The following is a 22682-nucleotide window of genomic DNA, read 5'->3' as shown; positions in this document are numbered from 1 at the left end:
CTGTCCCCACTTCAGTCTGTCCTTAAGACAGAAACCAAGTGACTGTGTTGACACTGAATCATGTTACTCCACTTTCCAGCTGTTGGTTGGCCTTCATCTTACTCATCTGTCTCTACCACAACATATGAGGCTTCCTGTGGTCTCCTCCATGTCCTCTAACCTCATAGCCCACCTCTTTCCCCCTCAGTCATTCCATTCCAGCCACCGAAGTTTCCTGTCTGCCCTTAAAACATGCCAGGGTCTGTGCAGGTCCAGGAGGGCTCACACTAAGACATCTCATTGGTTAGCCTCCTCACTTAACATAAGCCTTTACTCCAGAGTCATTTCTCCTGAGGACTTCTCTGGCCAACCTATGTGAGCTGAGCCCAACCTCTCAACCTTCCGTAGCCCCATTTCCTGCTTTTATTTCTCCTTGGCACTTGTCACCATCCAACATAGTGTATACTGTGTTGTGCCTATTGACTTTGATGCCTGTCTCTCTTATGCCAATGTAAATTCCTGGTAAGTAGATGTTTCATCTGTTTTTTTTTCTTTTTGTGTGTGGGGGAAGGGGGAGAGAGAGAAAAAGAGAGAGAGAGAGAGAGAGGAGAAGGGGAAGGGGGAGAGGGAGAGAGAGAGAAAATATTATGTGGAACCTCATGCAGAATGCATCCAGATGTTTCATTGTTTTTATCTACAGCTCTGAGAACAGTGCTTGGCACATGGTAGGTTTCAATGAATATTTGTTGAATGAATGACCTGTTTTCTACTTATAAAGACCAGCTAAGAGGAACAGAATATTTCCTCTACTTCCCCAAAATAAGCTAGATTGGAAATGCTATTCATCATAAGAGTAGTACTTCTTATTTATGGGTCTCTTACTACGTATTATTTATCCACCCCTTACCCGCTGGCATTGTGCTGGGGATGGAAGGAACACAATGAGTCACAGAGAAGTTAGGAAATGTGCTCAAGATCACATAGCTAAAAGGCTGTGCCACTCACATAGTCCTCCAGAATGTTCCTCTACCTGGATCTTCTTTGTGAGGCTGTCAGTCTATGGTGAGAAACTGTGGAGGAAGCAGCCCTATGAGCCTCATCATTTTGACTAAAGTATGGAAACTATTTTTTTTAATGTTTTATTTATTTCTGAGAGAGAGAGGGAGAGAGAGCATGAGCAGGGGAAGGTCAGCGAGAGAGGGAGATACAGAATCTGAGACAGGCTCCAGGCTCTGAGCTGGCTGTCAGCACAGAGCCCGACGTGGGGCTCGAACTCACGAAATGTGAGATCATGACCTGAGCCGAAGTCAGACGCTTAACCAACTGAGCCACCCAGGCGCCCCAAGTATGGAAACTATTGAGAAGATCACAGGAAAATTTTATTCTGATTTTAATATTTCCCTGCATCTGGGAATGTAGTTGGCTTCTTGACTTTTGGAACACTGAGAGTTGTATCATTAATGAGCATTCTCTTTTCTCATTTGACACTACAAACTTAAATCTAGGTGTCTACCATGCCCCCTCTAATATATGTCAGATTTTGGATATGATCTTACATTCGTTTTCTTTTGACCTGCTTATGTATCTCTAATTTCTATTTTCCTACAGTATTTTATGACTATTGTAAATTTCTTTTCTTTTAAACTTGAAATAGAATTTAGTAACTTTGCAGTTATTTCCTTTAAGTAATATTAAAATTCTTTTTTATGACTGAGTTTATGTGTGTGTGTGTGTGTGTGTGTGTGTGTGTGTGTGTGTAGCACATCTTCTTTATCCATTCATCTATTAGTGAACACATGGGCTGCTTCCATAATTTGGCTATTTTTTTAAGTTTATTTATTTATTTTTGAGAGACACAGAGACGAGTGGGGGAGGCAGAGAGAGAAGGAGACAGAGAATCCCAAGCAGGCTCCATGCTGTCAGCACAGAGCCCAGTGCAGGGCTCAAACCCATGAAACCATGAGATCATGACCTGACCCTAAACCAAGAGTCAAATACTTAACTGATGTAGCCACCCAGGTACCCCAGTTTGGCTCTTTTAATTAATGTTGCAATAAACATAGGGGTGCATGTATCCCTTTGAATTGGTGGTTTTTACTCTTTGGCTAAATACTGAGGTGGAATTACTAAATCATATGGCAATTCTGTTTTTAATTAAAACAATTTTTTTCAACGTTTTATTTATTTCTGAGAGAGAGAGAGAGAGAGAGATAGCGTGAGCAGGGGAAGGTCAGAGAGAGAGGGAGACACAGAATCTGAAATAGGCTCCAGGCTCTGACCTAGCTGTCAGCACAGAGCCCGACATGGGGCTCAAACCCACAAACCATGAGATCATGACCTGAGCCACCCAGGCACTCCTATTTTTAATTTTTTCATGCACCTCCATACTGTTTTCCAGAGTGGCCACACCAGTTTGCATTCCTACCAACAGTATACGACGGTTCATTTTTTACCTCACATCCTCACCAACGCTTGTTATTTCTTGTGTTTTTTATTTTAATCATTCTGACAGGTGTGAGGTGATATCTCATTGTGGTTTTGGTTTGCATTTCCCTGATGGTGAGTGATATTGAGCATCTTTTCATGTGTCTGTTGGTCATCTGTATGTTATCTTTGGAGAAATATTTGTTCATGTCTTCTCATTTTTTTAAAGTTTATTTATTTATTTTTGAGAGAGAGCACAAGCAGGGAAGGAGCAGAGATAGAGAGGGAGATACAGAATCCCAAGCAGGCTCCAGGCTTTGAGCTGTCAGTGCAGAGCCCGATGTGGGGCTCTAACTCAGTAACCATGAGATCATGACTTGAGCTGAAGTCAGATGTTTAACCAGCTGAACCACCCAGTTGCCCCTCTTCTTCCCATTAAAAAAATTTTTTTTAAACATTTTATTTTATTTTTTGACAGATGAAGCATGAGCAAGTAGGGGCAAAGAGAGAGGGAGACACAGAATCCAAAGCTGACTCCAGGCTTTGAGCTGTTAGCACAGAGTCCAATGTGGGGCTTGAATCCACAAATGTGACATCATGACCTGAGCTGAAGTCGGACACTCAACCTATTGAGCCACCCAGGCACCTCTCCTCTTCTCATTTTTAAATAGATTATTTGGGGGTGTTTTTGGTGTTGAGTTGTTTGTTCTTCATATATTTTGGATACTAATGTTTATTAGATATGTCATTTGCAAATGTCTTCTCCCAGTCAGCAGGTTATCTTTTAGTTTTGTTGACTGTTTCCTTTGCTGTGCAATAGCTTTTTGTTTTTGTTTGAATTTTTTTAATGTTTATTTCTTTTTGAGAAAGAGAGACAAAGAGACAGAGGGTGAGTGGTAGAGGGATACACAGAGGGAGACACAATCTGAAGCAGGCTCCAGGCTCCAAGCTGTCAGCACAGAGCCCCCACACAGGGCTCAAACTCATGACCTGAGCCAAAGTCAGACACTCAACCGACTGAGCCACCCAGGCACTCCAGTAGCGTTTTGTTTTGATTTAATATCAGTAGTTTATTCTGCTTTTGTTTCCCTTGCCTCAGGAGACATAATCTAGAAAAATGTTGTTACAGTCGATGTCAGAGAAATTACTGCCTGTGTTTTCTTCTGGGATATTTATGGTTTCAGGTCTCACACTATGTCTTTAATCCATTTTGAATTTATTTTTGTGTATGGTGTAAGAAAGGGGTCCAGTTTCAATCTTTTGCATGAAGCTATACAATTTTTCCAACACCATTTGTTGAAGAGACCATGTTTTTCCCATTACACATTCTTGCCTCTTTTGTCAAGGATTAATTGACCGTAGAATCCTGGGTTTCTTTCTGGGCTCTGTATTCTGTTCCACAGATCTGTGTGTCTGTTTTGTGCAAGTACATTCTATTTTGATTACTACAGCTTTCTAGTATATCTTGAAATCTGGGATTGTGATACCTCCAGTTTTCTTTTTCTTTATCAAGATTACTTTGGCTATTTGTGGTCTTTCATGGTTCCATGCAGCTTTTAGGATTTTTCGTTCTAGTTCTGTGAAAAATGCTGTCAGTATTTTGATAGAGATTGCATTAAATCTGTAGATTGCTTTGGGTAGTATTGACATTTTAGCAATATTTGTTCTCCCAATTCATGAGCATGGAATACCTTTCCATTTGTTTCTGTCATTCTCAGTTTCTTTCATCACTGTTTTGTAGTTTTCAGAGTACAGGTGTTTCATTTCGTTGGTAAAATTTATACCTAAGTATTTTATTTTGGGGGTGCACTTGTAAATGGGATTGTTTTCTTAATTTCTCTTTCTGGTGCTTCATTATTAGTGTACAGAAATGCAACACATTTCTGTATATTGATTTTGTAGCCTGTGGCCTTTATTCTAAGCTTCTTTGAACCCCTTTGGGAATAAGGCAGGGTGTGAATGGGTACATGTCCTGTCCATGCATTCATAATTTGTGTGGATAACTCTTCTAATCATCATTTAGGAAGTGGAAGCACAGTTGGAGGAAGTGAAGAAGAAATCAGAAAATGAAATCAAGCAGCTGGAAGAAGAGAAAGCAGCCCTAAATGTGAAGCTCCAGAATTCTCTGCTTGAGGTAAATCCTGAATTAATGCAGGGCTTGAGAGTGAGGGTTCTGGGTGGGAGTCTTGGTTAACTGAGATGCCAGGAATCTCTGAAAACTGGCCTGACTTCTGTATGTTCAGCGTCCTCAGCAGAAAGGAAAGGACTTCGGCTTGACAAGAAATATGTCTCAGGAGGCATAAATTTAACTGCGAGTAACAGAGAGCCTGATTTATAGAGGCTTCACATAATGTCTCCATAAAAGAAGGAGGCAGGAGGCTTCTGGGGTTGATTCTGTGGCTAAATGATATCAGGCCTGGCATATCTGAGATTCCCATGGTTTCCCCTCCTCCTGAGTTCTGTCCCCACTTTCATGGGCATTAGGTGCTTTGCCTTCATGGGCTCCTTCCTCTATTGGAAAAAATATCAAAAAGTATATTATATGACTATATTGGTATAAAAACGAATATAGCCAAGCTTAATTTTTACCTTCTGACTTTAAAAGAAATTAAAACACTGTCATGGCCCCTAAAAGTATCGTGGGCTCTCGGCCCTGTGTCTAATGGGCCCTTTCCTGCAGGCTGGGAAAATGGCTGTCACTGTTTCATTTTTGAGCCCAAAGTTACACCAGGAAACGGGGAGAGGGTGGATGAAGACCAGGCCTGCTTATCAAGAAACCACCAGCCCCCACAGAGGGCTCCCACTGACTCTTCCTCCCGTTGGTAATATCTGCATCACGTGACCAGCCTGGGAAGGGACAGTGGGACAGGCAAGTGAGAAAGGGGTAGAGAATGTCTGTAGATCACCTGAACATCACAGTTTGCTTGGTGGAGGAGTCCACCTGTCCAGACCACCCAGAAACCAAGATAAAGTTTAAAAGACCTGTTGACCATGTTATGGTTGGGGAAAAACTCTTGGGAGGGGCTGGAAACAGGCTTCATTCTTTTAATGTTTATTTATTTATTTTGACAGAAAGAGAGAGCACAAGTGAAGGAGGGGCAGAGAGAGAGAGAGAGAGAGAATCCATGGTGTCAGCCCAGAGCCCCACACAGGGTTTGATCTCACAAACTGTGACATCATTACCTGAGGTGAAATCAAGAGTCAGGATGTTTAACTGACTGAGCCACCCAGGCACCCCCAAGCTCCATTCTTGAGCCTAATGAGACCTTCAAAAAAATGTAGAGGTTTCCTTGCTTCCCCTGCCCTCCTTCACACCTTACAGATGAGCCTGAGTCCACCATTCCCTCTGGAGCCCATGAAATTGGTTCCTCAGCCCTGACTGAGCCCTACAACCTCCTAGGGGAGCTTTTAAGAATATAGAAGCTGTGCACAGAATAGTCTGGATTGTTTCAGAATACCTATAATGGAGTTTAGTCTAGAGACGTGCATGGTGATAGAAGAAAGCCTGAACCAGTGGTTATTTCTAGAAGGGAGAGAGGGTGGTGGATCAGGGAGAAGGTCGGGGCCTACAGCTGTGTTTGTGATGTGTTATGCCTTCAGCTGGGTGATGCGTACACACGTTAGGTTTTTCTCCAGCCCTTTTTTCTATGTCACAAGCTATCATTTTTCCAAAAGGTGAACATGCCAAGCCTTGAACATGATATATCAGGGGCTCTGGAGGTGAGGTCCTGGTGAAAGTCTCGGTTCTGGAGGCTTTTGTTCCACCTCAGCCCAAGGGGGGCCACATAGCAAAGACGCCCGTTTCCTTCTCACTCCTCTCTCCCTCCCTTCTGAGTTACACTGCCCATCTTCACACTGGATCTGGACTGCTCTGTGCTGCGGAGCTTAGGGAGCTTCCACTCAGCTATTCTTCTGACATGGGACACTGGGGTCACCACCTGACAATTTCTCTAAATGTCCCTCAGAACCCCTTTCTAAAATTGACAATGGTGAGTTTTGTCAAGTACTTACTTGTTCAGGTACTATCTGGGCAGTTTACGTATATCACCTTTTAATCCTCACAACCACCATACAAAGTAGGTGCTATTGTGATCTGTGGTCTCCAGGGGCACCTGGTTGGCTCAGCTGGTTAAGCTTTCGACTTTGGCTCAAGTCATGATCTTACAGTTCCTGGGCTTGAGCCCTTCATTGGGCTCTGTGCTGACAGCTCAGAGCCTGAAGCCTTCTTTGGATTCTGTGTCTTCTTCTCTCTCTGTCCCTTCTCTACTCAAGCTCCATCTCTCTCTGTCTCTCAAAAATAAACATTGAAAAAAAATTTTTGAAAATGATCTGTCGTTTACAGATGAGTTAACTGAGGTACAAAGACAGTAAGTCACTTCCTCAAAGTCACACAGTTAATGGTAATGGGTCTGGGATTCAAACCCAGGTTATGCAGCTCTGAAGACCCCACCCTTTTTTTTTTTAATAGTTTATTGTCAGGTTGGTTTCCATATAACACCCAGTGCTCATTCCCATAAGTGCCCTCCTCCATGCCCATCACCCCCCTTCCCCTCCCCCCCACCCCCATCAGGCCTCAGTTTGTTCTCAGCATTCAAGAGTCTCTCATGGTTTGCCTCCCTCCCTCTCCCCACTATTTTTCCCCTTCTTCTCACCCACGGTCCTCCGATAGCTTCCTCCTAATCCACCTGTATGTGCAAACATATGGTATCTGTCCTTCTCTGCCTGACTTATTTTGCTCAGCATAACACCCTCAAGGTCCATCCATGTTGCTACACATGACCAGATTTCATTCTTTCTCATTGTCATGTAGTGTTCCATCGTATAGATAAACCACATCTTCTTGATCCATTCATCTGTTGATGGACACTTAGGCTCTTTTCTTGTTTTCGCTATTGTTGAGAGTGCTGCTATGAACATTGGGGTACATGTGCCCCTATGCATCAGCCCTCCTGTATCCCTTGTGAAGACCCCACTCTTAACCGTGATGCTAATACTACATCCAGCACAGTATGCCTTGTCTCTGATGCCCCAGGATCAGCCAGGACCTGAGTATCTGCAGATGGCTGGTGTGACCCAGAGGCTGACCTTGACAAAGTGCCTACTCGTCACCTCCATTCTTTCCACTGCCCTGGTGGTGACGTCATCCATTCACCAGCTTAGCAAAGCTAGAAACGGAAGAGTCAGCCCTGACCTTCTCTCCTGCTCCTCCATCCTCCCCTAGAGTCCCCGCCCCCCCCCCCCCAGCCACTCAGATGTCAGGTCCTGTAGGTCCTGCCACTAAGGCTCTCGGTCCCCCTCCCCTGTCTTTATCGGCACCCCCAGGATGGCTCACCTAGACTCTGTTTTTCTTTACCCCTTATAGATGTTACGTAAACAAGTGCATAGGACTCATCTGAGTATTTCATAAGCCTTAGCAAGATGCAGTGTAAGTAGTTTCATCATCATCTTCTTCTTCATCTGTGATGTTGCCTAGACTCTTGCAAGAGTCTTGGCCTGGATCTCCCTGTGTCCACATTCTCCCTAGTCTGGCTAATTCCAGAACTAGCATTCTAAACCCCGGGTCTGCTCAAGGCCCCACTCCTCCTTCTCCCAAATCTTTAATTGCCATGTTTTCCATGATTTGGGCCTAATCTAACTCTCCACCACTACCCCCAGGACTCTGTTCCCTCCCCTCCACTCCTTCACGCTGGGCCTCTGACATGGAACTTCCTACAATTCTCACACACATCGTACCTTCCCTCTGCTGTTGTACCTACTATTCCTGCTGCCTGGAATGTCCTTTCTCACCCTTGCCATGGATGGACTCCTAGTCAGCCTTCAGTGCCCCTAAGGCCACCCTGGACCCCCCTGGGCAGAGTTTATTGCCGTAGATTCTCTGTAGTAGTATTGTGTGCAGATTAGAGTTTATACCGTAAAATGCTTAGGTCTGTTCCTGGCACAGAGCAAACTCACCACTAACGGTACTTTTATCGTTTTGTCTTCTGAATGTTGCTGTGATTATAAACATGTTTCTGCCTCCTCCATAAGACGACAGCTCCTAGAAGGCATATTTTATTCTCTTATCATCTTGCTCTCACTTTGTCCCTCTCCCTTACCTCCTCATACCTGGCCTGATGCCCGAGGAGTACTAGCTTTCCTACAAAGATTTGTTAGCAACATCTGAGTTTTCTTTAGGGTTCTTGGCCTCATTCTTCCCAGAGTCTAGAGCAGCGAAGCCAGTCTGTTTAATCAAAGACTCTACAGTTAGTTGGTTAATAATCATCATCATAATTAAAGCTAAAGCCATACAATTTAATAGCACCTTCTAGCCACTCTTTCATTTTGGTATAATTCTTTTGGTATAATTCTTTTTTTTTTTTTTAGTGTTTATTTATTTTGAGAGAGACAGAGAGAGAGCAGGGGGAGGGGCAGAGAGAGAGGAGAGAGACAATCCCAAGCAGGTTCCATGCTGTCATCACAGAGCCCAACATGGGGATCAATCTCATGAACAGTAAGATCATGACCTGAGCCGAATTCAAGAGTCGGCCACTCAACCAGATGAGCCACTTGGGCACCCCTTATTGGTACAATTCTTAAATATTGTTCCTTTTCTTTACCAACTAACTTTTTAAAAAAAGAAACTGAGTGACCTTCCAGTAATGGTATGAAAGCCAGTGAAAACCACCCTGCAGCTCTAGTATAGGTGGATTTATATAAATAATTTAAAGGGAGATATAAGCTCATCTATTCCAAGATGAAGCAACTTGCCAATTAGAAATGGCCTTTCCAGGGGTGCCTGGGTGGCTCAGTTGGTTAAGTGTCCAACTTCGGCTCAGGTCATGATCTCTCAGTTCATGAGTTCAAGCTCCACGTCAGGCTCTGTGCTGACAGTTTGGAGCCTGGATCCTGCTTTGGATTCTGTGTCTCCCTCTCTCTGTGCCACCCCCACTCGTGTGCACTCTCTCTCTCTCTCTCAAAAATAAATAAACATTAAAAAAAAAAAGAAAAAGAAAGAAATGGCCTTTCCAGAAGCACATTTGGAATTTGTCTATTGGAGCACTGTCCCCAGAACTGATTGACCCAGGAGAATGGTTTCCCAGATTAATGACCCCATTAGGAGATCGGACTTTGTGTCATTACCAAGCGTTTCTTTTCTTCCATTCTAGGTTTTAAGACTAGAAGAATTTATCCAACAGAATAAGGTACATCCCCGAAGAGGCAAAGAAGGGCCCCAGGAATTGGACAGCCAGCCCTGTAGTATTTTAGAGACCCAGGTAACCTCTGTTTTTTCTGCTTTAATTAAGGATATTTCTCTTTCAGCACTTCATCGTCCTCAGTTATACATGCTGGCATTAAGCGGTTCTTTTATTTACCCCCTCAGAGCTGCCAAAATGTCTGAAAAAAAAAGTCACCACAAAATCCATTTGCACAAGCCATGAAGAAAATAGAGTTCCAAGTAATTATACATGTGGTTTGAAAAGGAACAAGGCTTGTCAGATGAAATCTTCTCTCCCTCTCGGACAGCAGCTTGCTTGGCAGATAGAAAGGCCCTTGTCCAGAGCCGGCCTCTGGTACTGCCCAGCAGGAAGCATAGTAATAATGCCCCTGGCCGCCCCCCTCCTCCTCTGCAGTATCCATTACTCTCACACTAGCTCTTCCGCACGATGCTTCCCTTTCAGGGACTCTGCCCCAGGACAGAAACTGGTTCCAGTTTGTCCTCTGTCAGCTCATGATAAGCTATTTTATTTTCCTAAGTGGCGCCATGATGAATTACCACACACCGGTGGCTTAAACCACAGAAATACGTTGTCTCACAGTTTTGAAGGGGAAACATCCCAAATCAAGGCGTCAGTAGGGTTGGTTCGTTTCCAAGACTCTGAGGAAGAATCTCCTGCATGCCTCTCTACCAGCTTCCGATGGCTGCTGGCAATCTGTGGTGTTCGTGGCTTGCAGATGCCTCACTCCAAGCTCTGCCTCTGTCATCACATGTGTGAGTGCCTCTGGGTCTTCACATGGCCTTTCTTCTAAGGACACCAGATGTTGGATTTAGGGCCCACCCTAATCTAGTTTGATTACATCATCTCAACTGATTACATCCACAAAAGCGTATTTCCAAATAAGATCATGTTAATAGGTACTGGGGACTAGGATTTCAATATATCTCCCTGGGAGCACAGTTTAATGCAAAACACAGGCACTCATTTAACATTGGTTGCGTGATATCAAAAACATAAATAATTCCCGTGAAGTTAGTGTTTGAGCGCCCTGGCTTGGATGACCATCTTGATTCAGCTCCCCTATTACCCTTTGCATCTGGAGCCACCAAAAGCTCACCACCGTAAAATTTTATTTATTACTGCCCTAAATTTTCAGTCCGTGTCACACTCCAGGTGGGAAAACACATGTAAGTGAGTCAGAATCTCACTGCTTCACCCTCACACACCTCACGCACCTCTGACTTATCACATCCGTGTGCCTGAGTGTCTACAGGAACAGCATTTTCTCTTCCTTGACGTCAGACTTCCAGAGCTTGAACCCAGAACCTGCCAACATCCCCCTGGCATTCATGCCCCACTGGGATTGCCCATCCTTACCCACATATTCACCAGGGTGAAAATGAGCCAAAATAAGGACTTGAATAACAGTTAACATTTGTATAGGAGCTGGTCAGTTCTAGAGCACGGTCCCCATCTATGACTTCATCGGAGTTTTACAACAGTCCTATAACACACTCATTTCACAGAGGAAGAAACTGATTGACAGAGCAATTGGGTAACTTGCCCATGGTCACAGGCATCCAAGCAGCCAGGACAGGACAGAACTACTGGTCTGTGGCTCTGATCCCGTTACCCTCCTTGTGAAAGTATTAACACATGGCCGATGCCTCCCAGATAAAACAGACCTCAACTCTGTCTTGGGGATGAGAAGAGGAGCCAGGATGTCCTGTGTTTCCTCCCCTCCCCTCGACACCCAGACTGGGGAGAATCCTTGAGCCCTCATGGCTCCTACATAAGCGTGTAGGAGAAAGCTGAAGGTACCCTCATCGATAGGGCTGGTCCTTCCTGATCTGGGGCCACCCATCCTTTCTGATGATGTCTGCCTGAGAAGTATGCAGATATTTTCATTCTCCCTCAATTTCCCAGGAACCAGCCTCATGAGCTAGCCTTCTGCTAGAAGAACTCATGGACCCAAGGACGGCTGAACTTCCCACCAGCACACTGTGGTATTTCTCAGAACGACTCTTCCTCAAATATCTGAATATTTCTCAGCTCCTCACACTGGCTGTGGCAGGGAAATAGGATGATGTTGCCTAGGATCCTGAGTGATGAGATTTCAGTGAAAATAAGGTTGATCACCTCAGGAAAGTTGTGCATGTGCTGTATTTTCAGAGGACACTACACATACATAGAGGTTCTAGGTATGTTCCAGAACAGATGAATAAGGGCCAGAGCTGGTATGACAGCCCAAGGTTTCTCTGCCTCATCCCTAGCCACTACCCAACAATTGCCAATAGCATCTCCCCAATAAAACTATCTCCGCCAAAAATGTCTCCAGATGCCATCAAATGTCTTCTGGGGACAAGATTGCCCCCAGTAACTAAGAGCCCTGAAGAAGTTCAAAATCCAAGTGCACGTTGACAGCCATGAGTTGGTTCACCTTGAAACTCGGCTCTCCTACCACCCTCCTTGGTCTAGAACATTGTCCCTCATGAGCCCAGTTTCTGGGGAGTGGTATGTATCCCTCTACATAGAATTGCACAAGGAACCTTGATGAATATCAGTTCCATTTGGTCCAACACTGCCTGCATGTGGTTCATTCATTCCCCAGTCATTTGTGGAATATGTAGCATGTGCCAGCCTCTGAGCTAGGTGCTGGAGGAAAGATTCATAAATCAACAGTCTTAAAACTATGTGGACATTTAGAAATAGAATTAAATTTCTCATGCTATGTTTTCTATTAGGCAACTATTATGTGCGTTGCAGGTAGTTTGTTCTTTTAAATTGTTGTTTTTTTTTTTTTTTTCAAATAACTAATCCATATATGTGGCACAGAATTTAAAAGGTACATAAAGGCATACTGTGAAAAGGAATCCTCCACCCCCTAGTTCTCTATCTTGTCTATCTGCTCAGAGCTATACTGTGCATATGCAAGCATAATTATGAATATATTATTTTTTTCTACAAGTGGTAGCATACTGCCTTGTGCTCTACTTGTGCTCTGCCTTAAATTTTCATAGCTTGAAGATTGTAACACAGCAGTACACTTCCATATCAACCTCATTTTTTAAAAAGAAAAGTCATAAAATATTTAACCTTTCCCTTATGATATTATGGTTGGTTTTTCCATTACACGGACTACTTCACTGGAAAGCTCTGTAGTGGGATATAGTGTAGTATAGCAGTTAAGAAAGCTCACCCCTGAACCAGATCCCTAGGCTCTGAGTAGCTGGAGAATCTCAGACAAATGATTTAAAGTCCTTTTGCTTGAGCTTCCTCATCTGTAAAATGGGGCAATGATCCCATCTACCTCAGAGGGCTTTTGGGAGAACTAAATAAATTAATATATGTACAGTGGCAGAAAGTACCCAGCTTGTGGAAATGCTCAGTAGGTGCTAACTCATGATTGTAGAATTTTCTGGGTCCAGTGGCATGTGAGTTTTTAACTTTGATGGTTAGACCATACTGCCTTGCACCAAAGATGTCCCAGGATACATTCCCAATGGCAGCACATGTGAGTGCCCGTTTCCCCACAACCTGGCCAACACAGCACATTACAAACTTTCTGAACATGACCAATCAGAGAAAATTCAGAATTTTATTTAAATATTTTTGGCAAGCCTATATGCCAGCCAACGGAGTCGAAGCTTTGGTTAGGCCCTAGAGATACAAAATCCTAGAGAGTCTTCCAGGCTGGTGCAGAGGATGTGTGAGTGGCCATCTGCTGTGCAGTGATAGCTATCACTACACAGGAACCCACAGGAGACAGAGTCTTGAAGAGAAGGCTCAGAGGGGATTGAACCATCCGGCCGCTCATCCGGAGGTGGAAACAGAGACAGGATGCCAGAAGAGGGTGTTAAATGGCCACTTCCCCAAAGATATTCTTGCTGAACTGAGGGCTATAAAATTTAAGTTTGTTCAAGAATTAGGAGTTTTAGGGTGCCTGGGTGGCTCAGTTGGTGAAGCATCTGACTTCGGCTCAGCTCATGGTCTTGTGGTTCATTAGCTCGAGCCAAACATTGGGCTCTGGACTGGTAATGTGGAGCCTGCTTGGGATTCTCTCACTCCCTCTCTCTGCCCCTTCCCTACCTACATGTGCTCTCTCTCAAAATAAATAAATAAACCTAAAAAAATTTTTTTTAAAGACTCAGGAATTTTAGTTTAGGCCATTGGCTCTTCTGCCAAAGCAGTGCAGAGTCAAGAAGATATAAATAATAACGCTGATTGAGAACTGAGCTGTTTTCACTCCACTCCCAGAACATGCAGAGAGACGGTTGCCAAGCCTGGGTGTGGCTCTGTCCCCGGGACAGTTAGCTGGGACTCTGCTGAACTTTTCGTCCTTGTCTCTCGTGTCAAGTCTCATTGATTCTCTTAGATTCATAGTTTTGTTCTCTGGGTTTCAGAAAGCCATGTCAGTCTTGCTAATTCTGAAGGAAAATCGTTTTTTGTTTTTTTGTTTTCTGGAAGACTCCTCTGGTGCCTGGGTCACAGTCAACTAGGGAAGATATTCTTGTGCCTACACCTCTCCAAAAGAGAAAGAAGAGTCATTTGTGGTCATTATTATTCAAGCCTTTTTGCCTCAACAAATACTTATGTGTGGTGTCTATGCAGGGCACGGAGGCTGGAGGGAGGGGTAAGTGAGGCTCAGTGTTGGTCTTCAGAGAGTTCCATTACAACTGAGGGAAATAAGTATTTAAATAATAACCTGTTACCAGAAATACTGTAATAATGGTAGGAAGATTCTTTGCAGCCAGTATTGGAGAGGCAGGTTTCTGCCCAGGGGAGTCCAGGAAGGTTCCACAGAGGAGTGACATCTGCCGCCATCTGCCTGGACACTGAAAGTTGAAGATGACTTCTGTTGGGAAGGGACCGGGCAGGGGGAAGGACCACAGTGAAAGGTCTCAAGGCGAAATCACCAAGACTAGTAGGAAGGGGGATGAGGGGCACTCTGACGCTCCCCCAGGCCTGAGAAGTATCCCCCTGCTCACAGGAGGCCCTGTGCACTTTGCCAGGCAGCTGTCACCATGTACCATACCTGGATCATGTGAATCCAAGGGTGTCAGCTGTCCTGAGGGTGAGCAGACAAATAATCACTAAGTCCTTGAACAACTGCAGTGTCTCTGTGTGGTGTGACTAGAGGGGTCTGGTTCTATCTGACATGGAACAGGCAGGCTGCCCTGAAGATTTACTCTGTGGAGAGATTCCTGGCCGAGAATCAGACTGAGATCTGCTGAGCCTGGGAAGACAGCATAGGGAGGGCAAGAGCTCAGGTCTGAGGGCTAGGACGTGGATTCCACCCCAGCTGTACCCCAGATCTACTTGGGGACGTCAGGCAAATCCACAAACCTTGGATCAATTTCCTTATTACTCTGATAAGGCCCTGACTGTGTGCCAAGAACTTAGTGCTTTACACAGCCACACAACAACCCTAAAAGACAAGAGTCATTATTATGCACATTCTACAGGTAGGGAAACTGAGGCCCAAAGAGTAGCATCAGAGCCCATGATAACATTCCATACTGCTTCTCTTTAGTAAAATGGCGGCTATAATCTCTGCTTGGCTCCACACCCCAGGGACTTGTAATGAACAGAAGAATGCACATGAAGGCACTTTTCAAAACTATTTCAAGATTCTATAAATGTAAGGTGACTTTATAGTATCTATTACAGTCCCCTATAATCATTTCAGCAAAACCCCATTGCATTAGGTGTTCTATTTTAAGATGTACATAATGCTACTTTTGAAAGATTGTCAACTGAACTTGAGGATGACTTTGAATATTCCCTTCCAGGAGATTTCCTGGGCGTGGGCGTTCCTTTAAAATAGAAACAATCCAGAAGAGGTTAACTGCCTGGAAGATGGATGATGAAGACCTAATGTGAACACAGGTTTAAAATAACCAGCTATTTGCTTAGGAGGTGTTGGGAGGAGACTTTTATGATGGATGATTGGAGAAGAAGCAGAACTATTTATTTTTCTGTGCACACTTCATGCCCAGGCCACTTTGGCTCTGGATAGAGAATGCTGGGCTGAACTGGAGCCTGCTGGGGAAACCAGGAGTGTGAATTAGAGGTGGATAACTCAGAGTACACCAGGAGTGGCTCAGGGTCTTTCCTGTGATAAACTCACTGAGACCATAAGCAGATAACCAGGAAAAGGGCAGTTGGAGAGTCAGTTCCATTTGAAGATCAGAGGAGCGCACCATTGACATGAGTATTGGTGGGCTTGAAAGCATTTGTTCAGCCAACTATTGATCTCCATGGTCATATCCATTTGTGATATATTCTAATGGCACCCTAGCACCTTTTGAATGATGTACTTTGATCTCAAATACCAGGTACAAGGATAGGGGGAGAGAGGAGGGAAATATTTGTGATATTTATATGGTCTGTTGGTCCATGCCTCGCGCACCCCTCACCCCCCGCTGAACCATAAATTTGCTGAAATCAAGAACTATGTGTTCTTGATCTTTACCCTTCCAGCACCTGCTGTGACAGATGTTTAGCGCCATCTCATACATAAACTGATACATGACATGACAACTGAACGAAGGGAATTATGGATACCATTTTGAGTCCTGGTAGTTAAACGTTAGATTAGGAACCAAAATTTGCCTTCCCTGGAGGATAATTTAGAAGAACACTGGCGTCCTTCTCCAATTACATGTGGAGGGAAAGGAGAATTCGCCTTCCTCTTTAGGAAGGATCTCCCTGTCTCTGGCCCTAGGGAATGGGAAAAAAGTGAACAGACGGAAAGGATTATTGAGTTCACCTTCCTCTTGATTAGGAAAACAGTTTTCATCTGTCAGATGGATTTTGAGTGTCTGTTTCACAGACAGTTCTCATAGCACGTTTGTATAACGTTGTACAACGTGGTTTGAACTCATACCCAGTTAAGTCCCAGTGCTGGCATCTGGCAATCTTCCCAACATGGTGGTCACATGGAATCATGGCAGGGAGTGGGACAATCCAGGCAGGGAGTGGGACCTCACATCCCCATCTTTAACATAAAGATGGCAGTGTCTTTCCTGCCATAGGCATCCATCAGTTAATGTATGGAAATAGAAAAATGTGATGCAGCTGGGAGCCGGTGCAGTCATCCGGGTGCATCATCAGCTTTTTATAGCGTTTTCCATTCTCTCCTGTTTCTGGACTCCTGCCCAGGATGCCTTTAAATATATCAGTTGTTGATAAGGTGGCCCAGAAATTACATCCTGCACATTCCCTTTCATGGTCTTCACAGTGGCTCAGTACATTTCAAATTCTTTTTCATCTCTATAATAACTTTCATGAAGTATTTGTCCATTATTCATATTGCTTTAAGATCCTTCTTTTTGCCTTGATCAGGCTTCATGTGTCTTTTCAAAAAGTCACCTTTCAGATGTGTTGGTTGAATCTCTTCTTTTCTATGTCATTAATTTTGTCTTTCATTTCTCTTTCCTTCTACTGATTTGGGGTTTGTTCTGTTATTCTTTTTCTAACCTCTTGAATGTTTTCTAATAAATACATTTAAGGCTGTAAATTTCGCTCTAAAATGTATGTCTTAGCTGTATCCCAGAGTTTACTTTTTAAAACCTACTTTCTTGTTGCTTTCTAATTTTATTGCATTGTCATCACATCACGTGTAGAACATCAACACTCAGAACCATGGTGAGATTTGTCCATAGACTACTGTGGGGTCATTTTTAAAAGTTACATATGTGATAGAAAAAACATCTGTATTCTAATGTTAATCATTTAAGTATACAATTGACCCTTGGACATTGTAGGGCTTAGGGATGCCAACTGCCCCACATGGTCAAAAATCCATACATAACTTTTGATTCCCCCCAAAACAACTATTAATGACTTACTGTTTACCAAGAAGCTTTACCAATATCATAAACAGTCGATTAACACATACTTTAAAGTAAGCTACAGGAAAGAAAATGTTATTAAGAAAATCATAAGGAAGAGAAAATACATTTATAATACTGTACTGTATTGTGCTGATAAAAAAAAAATCCACATATAAGTGGATCCTCACAGTTCAATTCTGTGTTGTTCAGGGTTGCTGGTATATTTGAATTTTAGCTATGTGATATGATCACTGCATTATCTTAGGGAACTTGTGTATCCTCTCTTGTCTCACTTTCATCATCTTTAAAATGGGTTGATACTGCCCATCTCATAGAGTTGAGGGCCTGGCAACACGTAGCACCATATAAATGTTAGCGCTGATTAGTATATATATATATATATATAAATATATATATATATATATATATTTTTGCTATTAGGTTTAGCTTACTTACCTGGTTGTTCAAATCTTCTAGATCCTAGCTCATTTTGTCTACTTAATATCAGTTTCTGAGAGGTGGTTATTAAATTCTCCCATTATAGTTACAAATTTGCTTATCTCTCTGTACAGTTCTGAACATTTTGCCTTATGTTTTCAGGCTTTATTGTTAGATGTCTATAGGTTCATTGTTAGAGAGTTTTAGTGAACAATTCTTTTTACCAGGATAGATACCATGTTGAATGTAGCCAGTTCATGTTTATCATGATTACTGATACCATTAAGATTATTTTTGCCAATTTATTTTGTGTTTTCTGTTTATCAACATTTCCTTATAACCTTCAGTTTCCTCTTGAAACCTGGACTAATTAACTTTATCATTATTAATGTACTTATAGTATGGTACCATTCTGATTTGTTGCTATTATTCTGCATTTACTGTATAATTTTCCCTGGATTATACCGAACATGTATTTTTAAGAGGTGTCTCACAAAGCTGTTTTGCTTAGACTGTGATATTTGCTTCTGGGCTTTATGAGAATTGGAGATATCTAAGATATTTTTTTATTTTTTTAATGTTTATTTATTTTTGATAGAGAGAGAGACAGAGCATGAGTGGGGGAGGAGCAGAGAGAGAGGGAGACACAGAATCTGAAGCAGGTTCCAGTCTCCAAGCTGCCAGCACAGAGCCCCACTCTGGGCTCAAACTCACGGACTGTGAGATCATGACCTGAGCCAAAGTTGGACACTCAACCAACTGAACACCCAGGTGCCCCCCCGAAGATATTTTTAATGCCCCAAATACCTCAAAGCAGGATGCAGAGTTAGGCCTTTTAGCTTACAGTCCACATGGAGATTGTAAGCTGGTCAATAACATCATTTTTGAAAGTGCTCAGCAACGAACCCAACTGACTGGGCCCTGCAACTAATGGCATGCCAGCCAGCTGGAATTTAGTATCCCGTTGCACACAATAAAGAAAAAAGATTCAGGCAAAGGAAAATGGCCGTGCAGAATGTTCTCAGTTATTGGCTGTGGGATTTATAACATTTTAAAAACTGTATATGGGATTTCTTTTACCTTCTAGAATGGGAGAAAGAGAATTCTCCTATAACTAATACAGAGCAGAAAAACTATTTTCTGTCTTATTTATTGCTGTGTCTCTGGAACAGTGTTGGGCACATAGTAAATGACCCATAAATATTTGTGAGTAAATTACAGTAGCAAAAAAAAAAAGTTATGGAAATTTCAAGAGCAGAGGGTATAATTGCAACAAAAGAGATTGTGAAGGCTTCATGGGGGAAGTGGCTGTTGAGTGGGGCTTTGAAAGATAAGTATGATCCACAGATTAAAGAAACAGAGTGTTAGAAGTGATAGAGAATGTGAGATTTATTTTAGGAAACAACATGGCATGATTGTGGGAGCCAGTTAAACAGTCCATATTCGACTGTTACATCTGTGTCTGGTGTTGGTTCTAAAGAGAGCCTACAGCACAGGCAGTTAGACAGACAGAAGGACAGATGTAGAATGGGGAAGGCCAAGGACGAATGCAGCCTATGAGGCTGAGCTGAAACGGTATCAGTTTCTGAGGCTGATGAGCCTCCAGCTCTGATGATTTTGGCAACCTTCATCATAAAACTAAACATGCCTGGGGCCCAGGATGTGGAGAAGCCTATGGAGAAGCCTATGGAGGGTCGAAGATGATATCCCAGGTATCTCTCAGATGCTTAACAAGCTTCTCAAACTGCAACATGTCCAGATCTGAACTCTTGGTCTCATCCTCCCTAAACAAAAACCATGTAGTTGTCTCAGGGCCTTTGCACAGGCTGTTCCACCACCCACAATGCTCTTTCCTCTGATATTTGTATGCCTTACTCCTTCACTTCACTTACCACAACCAAGTGACCTTCCCTGGTTTAAACAGTTGGATATTCAAGTACAGAGTTTAGGGGAAAGTTGGAAACAGACTAAATTTATTTATCATCAGTATTCTTGGAACCAGATGAGATGCTGGGGAGTGAGAGAGAGAAGTCCAAGGATTAAGCAGTGGAGCAGAAGAGCAGGTGGCTTGAGCAGAGGAGACTAAGAAGGAGTTGGTGGTGAGGGAGGAGGATGAGAAAGGGCCACTTGCAGAAGGGAGTGACCAGATATTTCCAATTCTGCAGGGAGGCTCAGTTACCACTGGATTTGGCAAAACAGAGGTCATCATTGGCCTTGACATCAGTGACTTTTAAAACTTTTTTTTAATGTTTATTTTTGAGAGAGAAAGAGACAGAGTGTGAGTGGGACAAGGGTAGAGAGAGACGGAGACACACTCCCAAAGCAGGCTCCAGGCTCTGAGCTATCAACACAGAGCCTGATATGGGGCTTGAACCCATGGACCTTGAGATCATGACTTGAGCTGAAGTTGGACACTTATCTAACTGAGCCACCCAGGCGCCCCAACTTTAGCAACCTTTAACAGACATTGCAGTACCTGGAAATACCACCAAAGCAATTTTATGTCAGGTTGAGAGGGAATGGGAGCCCCAGGCCCCAGCCTCCAGCCTCCGTTCTGCCCCTTGCAAACCCTGAGAGCCCCAGGGAACGTGTCCCAGGGTCTCTGCAGCACAAGCTGAAAGCACAGATGTAAGCAAGCCCTTTGTTTTACAGCTGATGAAGCTCTGGTCCAGAAAAGGGAAGAGGCTGGCTCGAGGCCATACAACTAGTTAGTGGAAGCCCCAGGTTACAATTTATCATTATTTAATGAGATTTTCCCGTAAAGAAATCTGTTCCTAGTTTGTCTTATAATAGTGTGTTCCATAGACAGCAGTTACTATAACAAGTAGAAAAATCAAAATAAGAAGGTCTTTTTCACCTTTTAACTCTTTGGAAAGGGGAGGATGCTTACATAAACAAATTCAATTCATAGAAAATTCCGAGGCCTCAGTGTTCATTGATGGTTTCCACATTCTCTTCCTACCACACCCTGTTTCTCAACGCGTACGGTCGGTCATTCAGCGAGTCTCATGTTCTCTGATCCTATGTAATGAGATGTCCCAGGCTGCCACCTTTTTTTTTAATATTTTATTTATTTCTAGGAGAGAGAGAGAGAGACAGCGTGAGCAGGGGAGGGTCAGAGAGAGAGGGAGTCACAGACTGAAACAGGCTCCAGGCTCTGAGCTGGCAGTCAGCACAGAGCCCGACGCGGGGCTCGAACCCACGAACCGCGAGATCGTGACCTAAGCGAAAGTCAGACGCTTAACCGACTAAGCCACCCAGGCGCCCCCCAGGCTGCCACCTTAAAACGGTGTCATAATAATAGCAGTTGTTCACAATGATCAGTAGCTGTTGCTGGCAGTGTTCTCTGAGCCCAAAGCGGCCCCAGGGTCCGACTGCCTGATTGCAGGCGCCATTTCCACCACTCACTGACGGTGGGACCCTGCACAGGTTACTTAGTCTCTCGGTGCTTAAGTTTCATCAGCTGTGTGAATGCTCGGTCAGCTGAAAGACAGGCTATGGGATGAGGGCTGCTGCTGAGCCAGGCACTGTGCTGGGCACTGACCCATCCCAGGCCTCACCACGCCAGGTTGCGGACTGCGCACCGATCGTGGATTGCTGGGGGCTCTTTCTCCTCCGCTCTCTGGTTTGTTAAGCCACAGGCTGAATCAGGGAAGGGTACTTAGTCTCATCTTGCAACTGTTTCTGCCTTAGGATCCATGCTCGAAGCTGAATAAACCTCAGACTCTGCCCAAAGGAGAAGGGTACCAGGATAAGGTAGCAGCTGAAGAAGGAACCAGCAGTGACGAAGAAGAAAGGTACAGGCGGCCATGCAGGCTTGCAAGTGCTCCAATGAATGAGGACTCAGATTTGGAAGGACTCATTCATTGATTCGTTCATTCATTCATTCATTCATTCCTCAAGTATTTATCACTGGCCTTTGCATCATGTCCTCAGTACAGCTGTGGGCTTTACACAATTTATCTTATTTAATTGTTACACCAACCTAAAGAGGCCATTTTATAGATTAAGAACCTGAGACTCAAAGAGGTTAGTAAGCCTGTCCAAAACTCAGACCTGGGCTGACCTCAAACCTGTGCTCCTTATTCCTCCGAGATTTTTTAAGTAGGGGAGATGGGGGGGGCTTTGTCATCAATGAAATCCCCATTTCTATCCCCTATATTAGTCAGCTTTAGCTGCTATAACAAACACCCCATACTATAGTGGTTTTTAACTCATAGGTCAGCTACACATAATCTTGGCTCCTTGCTGAGGGTTACATGTTATGGCCTGCCCCAAACCTCGGGTAGAGTTCAAGTCTCATCCACATGCTTTGTCATTCGGAGACTGAACTTTTAGCCCCTACCTAGGGCATGTTGTCGTCATGGTAAAGGGAAGAATCTCAAACCAGCTGATGATAATATTCAGTGGCTCTTAGAGCGTACACTCAGAACTGCATTCTCTCATTTCTATTTGTATTCCACTGGCCAGAGCAAGTCACGTGACCCAGACTATCACAGGACAGAGAATATGCTGTCCACATGCCTTCCAGTCAGCTCCGGTTGCTGTAACAAAGCACCACAGATTGGGTGGCCTGAACAACAGAAATTTGCCTCTCATAGTTCTGGAGGCTGTGAAGTCCAATGTCAGGTGCTGGTCCTGGAGAACTCTGCTCTGGCTCGCAGGTGGCCATCTTCTTTCTTTGTCCTCACATGGCGAGCAGGGTTGAGGAAGAGGAGTTAGGGGAGATAGAGGGTGGGAGGGGAGAGAGAGGGTGGGAGGGGAGAGGTCTCTCTCATGTCTTTTGTTATAAGGGCATTAATCTCAC

The 22682-nt window shown here is 43.8% G+C and overlaps 1 protein-coding gene across 1 annotated transcript in view; it reads left to right on the top strand.

The window, feature by feature from the left end:
• The window catches only part of FAM184B (family with sequence similarity 184 member B), a 147471-nt gene that overhangs the window by 91913 nt on the left and 32876 nt on the right, over positions 1–22682 (top strand). The window contains exons 6-8 of the mRNA XM_039218720.1: positions 4427–4537; positions 9549–9656; positions 21569–21672. Of these exons, the coding sequence (XP_039074651.1) occupies positions 4427–4537; positions 9549–9656; positions 21569–21672 (323 nt within the window). The remainder of the gene's footprint in view (positions 1–4426; positions 4538–9548; positions 9657–21568; positions 21673–22682) is intronic.

Source organism: Hyaena hyaena, unplaced genomic scaffold (genome assembly GCF_003009895.1).
Source record: "Hyaena hyaena isolate Hyena2069 unplaced genomic scaffold, ASM300989v1 scaffold_774, whole genome shotgun sequence".
Taxonomy (NCBI): domain Eukaryota; kingdom Metazoa; phylum Chordata; class Mammalia; order Carnivora; family Hyaenidae; genus Hyaena; species Hyaena hyaena.
This window is presented reverse-complemented; position numbering and strand designations above follow the sequence as displayed.